At 33.5% G+C, this 6,661-nt stretch overlaps 1 protein-coding gene across 1 annotated transcript in view; it reads left to right on the top strand.

Moving 5' to 3' along the window:
* Positions 1-6,661, top strand: part of KCNH5 (potassium voltage-gated channel subfamily H member 5) — a 305,105-nt gene that overhangs the window by 232,972 nt on the left and 65,472 nt on the right. The window contains exon 10 of the mRNA XM_046647837.1: positions 5,693-5,889. Within this exon, the coding sequence (XP_046503793.1) occupies positions 5,693-5,889 (197 nt within the window). The remainder of the gene's footprint in view (positions 1-5,692; positions 5,890-6,661) is intronic.

Raw genomic sequence — 6,661 nt, 5'->3', positions numbered from 1 at the left:
TACTATAGATTTCAACTCTAAAAGCTTTCTTAGAAAAAGAAAACAGAAGAGTTTCAAGTTGTAACTGTACTATAGATTTCAACTCTAAAAGCTTTCTTAGAAAAAGAAAACAGAAGAGTTTCAAGTTGTAACTGTTTTTCAATTTAGTCTTTTTCTTGGATTTCTTTTTTATGATATGCTGCTAACTTTCTTGATTTGAGCCTGTGTTTGGGTTTCTATGTATAGTGAATTTTTTCTTAATGCTAACAGTGCCAAACTAGGGATTATCAACCTACTTATTGCATATCTTCTACCTCCTTAAGTGTAGATACCATCGTCCCTTACTGACATCAGGATATTCTCTATTTTTTTTACATCTACTTAATAAGAGCTATTTCGCTCATTCATTGTGTGTATAAATAAAAATCAATAAGGTGAATCAGTGATTTTTTAGTAGATAATAATTATTTGCTTCTCTAAAAGTGTCTTCAAGTTTGTATCCATTATCGTTTTTCAACAGAATGACTTGGGACGTCAATCACAGAAGATTGGCAGGCATCAATTCTAAATGTTTTAAAAGAGTCTATTCTAATACACCCATATAATTTCTTAATTTTTATACTCATTGTCTTGTTCTTTTCCTTTAAAATATTACTATATGACACTTGCTGTTGGTAAATATTCAAAGTCCATTTAAAATCATATAATTAAAAAACTCAGGGTTGTTCTTTTATAAATGAATATTTCTCTGCATATGTATTCATAATAAAGCATACAAGCCTACTGCAGTCATCGAATATAATGAAGGGCTGACTAATAAGTAAAATTGAATACATGGATTAAGTCTGTTCCATAGTAGAATCATAACAAAGAGCCATTACTACACCCAGACATACACTCACAGGAAACTACCTAAGTAAACTTCAAATGCCATATTTTTAGGGATTCTTTGGCTATATTAGATGTCTATACTCAGTGGTGAATAACTGAGATAAATTTTACGCATTTATTTTATCCATGTCATGAACTCACCAAATAATGTTTCACATTTAAAAAAAAAAAAAAAACTCCAGTACCTCATACAACTACCATGTTAATAAAATGTTTAATTTGAAATCTCCACCAAAAAAAAAACCACTCCAAAACCCCAGCACCTCAGGGGACCATAATCCCCAAGCATACCATGATCTGGATTACTCCTTTAGTTATGTTGTAACTCTGTCACTGTTTTGTCTTTAAATTTTCCAGTTTCCAACTCCATGAATCTTTAACATTTACTTCTATTTTACAATCCTGTTTCCTGTGGTTTAGAAGTGAAATACTTCATAAGACTTGATGCAGAGATCTGAGAAAATATAAATAGACCAAACAACAACTTTCACATTGAGTGTGAGCTTTTTTCCTAATTTTAGGGCTTTGGGGGAAGGTTAGTTTTGTCAAGCTCTAAAATGTGTGTAGCTTAGACTGCTTGCACCCAGTGTGAGCTGACCTGAGAACTAGCATCAAATGTTCTACAGTCGTGAAGAGAAACAGGAGTTCCCAGCCTTGAAAGTTTGCAAAATTTTTGTGATGAAAGAAAGGGCATTTCTCTATTGGATAGTCCATGCATAATCCTGTGTCTCCACAACCTGTGATTTCTGAAGATTACTCAGGGTAAATGTGCATAATATTCCTTGAAGAAGGACATTAGCCAGCTCTACTGTATCTGATAAATTAATTAATTGATTTACAAGATAACCATCTTCCCAGAAGTGCCCTAAGGGTTTGTTGTGAATTGAGTGACTATAGGTGATATGAAAGACTGGATAAAGGAAGCACATTTTGAAATGGTTGATTAGATTAATATTGAATTGTAGCGTGATGGAAATTCTATGTTAGAAAACAATTAGTATTGCTTGTCACGTAATGTGAATTCTGATGGGAGCAAAATTATCCACATTTGTTAATTTTTCTATGCTTCTCTAAACTGCTTTAAGGGGAGGAGCAGAGGATAAATTTTACTTTGGTTGAGTCAGGTAATTTTCTGTTACTTTTCAGCTTTGTAATGGGATTTAGAATTGACACCCTGGATTTTCAATTTCTTTGGGTTTTTTTTTGACAGTGAGACACAGAGAGATATTATCTTGAAAACATAATTTGATGATTTTTAGTTGACTTACTATGGAATTATAGATGTAGAGAAATCTTAAACATTAGTTTTTGTTCATCCTGCTTCCTTTAGGGTCAAAGGAGCAGAGGATGATTCAGATAACTTGACCTAGGTCATACTGTCAGTGGCAAAGCTTCAATTCTAACTCTAATCTCACATTTCCTAATTTGTTCTTCTCTTTCTTTCTCTCCTTCTCTCCTTTGTCATTCGTGTATTTTTTTTCCAATAAATATTTATTAAGCTCTCGAACTGTTCTAGACATTGGGCTTAGTGGGAGTGGACAAAACGGAGAAAATTCTGTGCTCTCATGAGTTTATATTCGAGTTTAACGCTATTCTTTCCACATAATAGGCTTTTTATTTTTCCCTGAGACTAAAATGGTAAATAATTTAAACTTAAAGTTTTTGATAGAAATGTGGTAAGAATTTTAATTTTATCAGTTAGGTAAAATAAAATATATAACAGACATTTGAATGCCTCTACGATTAAAAATGGTCTATATTGATATGGGGGAGTTCATTTATGTATTGAGTATCTTTTACCTATTGATGATGCACTTATCAATCAATGAATATTTATTTACTATTCCGTAGATCCATATATGTATTTTATCAATTCAGTTTTATTAAAAAGTATAGGGAAAGACATCTGTGAAAATTTTTTTTTTGCTATTTTTAATAAAAGTTAGTCAGATTCATTAGAGAAAACTTTGGAAAGCACAAAGTAGAAAGAAGAAAAACAATAAACACATCACTTTCAGCAAATCGATGTAATTATTTAAGTGCATTTTCATATAGTCTTGTATCCCTTTTGGTTTTTAACAAAATTTATTATCAGCTGACAAACTGATAATAACATATGCTATATAGAATAACATAGAATAATAAAATACAATATACTTTGGTTCTATCAAGATTATTTTTCTTTAAGAAAAGTACACTTTTAATTAACAATTCTTTTAGTCTTGGGGTTTCATTTTTATTTTTATATACTTTACTATAGCTATAACCATAATAATTATTCTTTGTATCTTTATTTCTTCATTTAACATTATAAGGTAAGCACTTTTTGAATGTTATTTCAAAAACTAGTTTTAATTCTGTATGGACTAATGCTTGATATATGGATAGATCAATTCCATTGTTGTTGGACATTTTATTTACTTATTTATTTTTGCCAGTCTGGGGTTGTGATTAATAATACTACAGTGAATATTACATGCGTTGGTTCTAAATCTTTTCATTAGTTCCCAGAACTGAAATTGTTGAGTCAAAGGCATTGATTATAGTTGTAGTAACTATATATGAAAATCAAATAGTTGAATAGTAATAAGCACTTACAAATGAGTTAGAGGTTGTCTTATCAGTGATTATTTGAGAGAGGGTAATTGAAATCAATCAGAAAGAAATGTAATCCTTTTTCTATCTCTTCAAGGAAAAACCCCAGTATAGAAAGTAGCAATGCTGTTAGAGGAAAAGGCACAAGAGGTAGATTGAAGCAACCTTTTAGAAGCCCTGTTATTTTCATAGCACCAGGGACTATGATAATATAACAGTTGGTGATCTCTTCTGTTTAAAAAGTAATACATGTAAATTATAAGACAAAATAAAATCCATCCATTATCCCATAATGCACAGATAACCTATCATTTTGATGTATTCGCTTTGTGTGTACATTTGAGTATTTCTGGGAAGGATAGGGTGCATAAAATGAGATCATTCTATATGTGTGAATTAACTTTCTACTTTTACTATTTTCAATAATGTGAACCTTTCTCTGTCACTTTTCTTCAATTTATGATATTTTTTAGCTGCATAATATTCCACTATTTATTTATTCATTCATTCATTCACGTTTATCTTGTCTACCTTTTCTGGTTATTATAAATGTCACTTCAGTGAACGCTTTTATAAGTAAATTTGGTACTTCTGATAAAACAGTTAGCATAAATACCCATAATTGGAATTATATATTTAAAGAGAATACCATTTACATATTTCTGAAATTCATCTGTGTGAGTGGAGGGAGGGTTCATCTTTTAAGTTTCTGGAGCTAAAGTCTCCCATAGGTTATCACAATGCTGTATAACCCCACACACCTTATTTGGATCCCGGGTCTCTAATTTTCCTTCCTTGGACAAATATGTGGCTATTAGACAGTTAGTTGAGTTGTTCATCAGTGTCACTAACTAAAAAGAATTTTTAGAGGGTCTGGAAACAAATGAGATTGTTCAAGATTAATTAAATATTCAATATGGTTATTTTATGCTGATCATATGGTCGCATGGTGGTTTTATCCACCTCCCCCCAATGATATTCATGTTTTCTTTCTATCCAAGAGTGGCTCTGGCTTCTCTAAGGATTTCCAAACCATCTGTAATCTCACTCAGTCAACTTCTCTTTCATTTCTCTGGTTACACATTGTCTTTTCTCTCTGGGCCTAGCTGGCCTGAAGTGTTGTAAGATGTCTTTCTTCTTCCTCCTTTCCTGTCAGTTCTGACTTTAATCTTCATGTTGAGAGCAGATATTTGCCCATTTCTGTGGTTAGAGTGTGGAAAGAATAAGTCTCCTTAGAGGAAGATTTTTCCCACCTGAATATATTCCCATCATTTCCACTTTAAAACTTTTGCTTTCCCACAGAAAAACAAAGAAGACAGTTGAAGACATTTCAGAAGTGGAGGGCTCTTATGGAACTGTCAAAAGGCAGAGAGCCCTTTTGGGACTTAATCTCTGACTCTTCCTCATTCTCTGCCCCACTTATTTGGCCAACTAAGTACTCTGGATTTGGGATGCTGAACTACTGAGTTCAGGTTACCAGTGGATGGTGCTCTGAAGTGCGTGGTTGAGTTCTCTGCGATTTCTAGAATTTTAAAAAGACATCCACATTTGACTACAGTATAGCACTCTTTATGGAACTGTTTTTGGCGTAACAAATCTGGGTCTCCATGTTTTACCCAACTCAACTCCTTAGGCTCTGTAATTGTAGGAGCTCTCATGCTGGGCCCTGAGGCTTTGCATATGGTTTGACTCGCTGGAGAGGGAAGGGCATCCTGGGGGAATAAGTTGTGGTGATATTTAGCCTGCCTGGAGCGCCAGACTTAGTTGCTGAATAATGCATGTTTAATACGTGTCAAGTCAGTTGCAGGTTTATAAAGGCTCTAACAGTAGATCCTTATTTATTGCATTTTACTGTCATCTCTACCAGAAGGAGCAGAAGAAAGGATGAAACTAAGATGTCACCTTTGTTCCTTCTAATCAGAATGGGAAAACTTAAGGTGGCAGAGGCTAATGAAACTATTTGTTAATAGGAGGTTTTTGGCTTTTCTGTTGGACTTCGCTTACTCATACCACTCCAGATTTCCAACAAGAACTGAATTCAAGGTGATGTTACTTTACATATTATAGGAAAGTGTTGTCCATTGTAATATGTATATAGATGGGGTTATACACTGAAGGCTCTAAATTATACCAGAAGATCAATACCATATATGACAATGAATAAAAATAGTGATTAAGATAAGAACTAGTACAGATACTTAAACACATATCCTGTTGTCTTTTCCAGGGAAAGGTGATGTATTTGGAGATATCTTCTGGAAGGAAACCACCCTTGCTCACGCGTGTGCCAACGTCCGAGCCCTGACATACTGTGACCTCCACATCATCAAGCGAGAAGCCTTGCTCAAAGTCCTGGACTTTTACACGGCTTTTGCAAACTCTTTCTCAAGGAATCTCACTCTTACCTGCAATCTAAGGAAACGGGTATGTTGTTTGGATGCACACCCCTTGTTAGTATCTAGAGGGTGACTATGTTGTACTCTATTAGCTGAGGAGTGCAAAAGTTATTTCATTTTGCAGCAGTCCATTCTCATCAATGTAAAGCGACACAATTTTCTTTCCCTTTCTTTATATTTTGTTTACTTTTTAAGGGGGGAAATACCTTTGAGTACGTGGGTAAAGATCTGAATCTTTATCATTTAAATGCAAAATTAAAAACAGACTTGAGGAGAAGCAAGCAAACTGTACTATAATATAATTAGTTAGCTCTTGGGGTTTATAATACTGCCATAAAATTAATATTAGTATCTCTTAGTTTATTGTGTGGAATTTTTTAAAGCTGGTAGGGTTAATCAAACTGGTTGCCTATTTTGTATTTCTGACTCCCTTTAAACCCTCCTTCTCATTTAATAATCAATTCCTAAAGCTCATTAATTTTTTCAAAGCACACTATCTCAAAAAATAATTAGCCACACTGACATATCCTACAAATAGATATAGGAATCCTTTACTTTGCACGCTGCTGAAAATTTAATCTTCATTGCCGTTTTCTTCTTTATTGATGAATGTGACACAAATTTAATTTGCATAAAGAAATCTCCTAGCTCTGATTTATAGGTCATTGGACATTGCTTAGGGCTCTTTTATTGCCAAGAATGAAATAGATGTTTGGATAACTGCACTTAAGGCATTTCATCTAAAATGATTGCCTGTCTATGGTGAAGTATTTTGAAATAACAAGTCTTCCCTTCCACTA

Source organism: Equus quagga, chromosome 20 (genome assembly GCF_021613505.1).
Source record: "Equus quagga isolate Etosha38 chromosome 20, UCLA_HA_Equagga_1.0, whole genome shotgun sequence".
NCBI lineage: Eukaryota > Metazoa > Chordata > Mammalia > Perissodactyla > Equidae > Equus > Equus quagga.
Note: the sequence above shows the minus strand (reverse complement) of the source record. Positions and strands in the feature narration are given on the sequence as shown.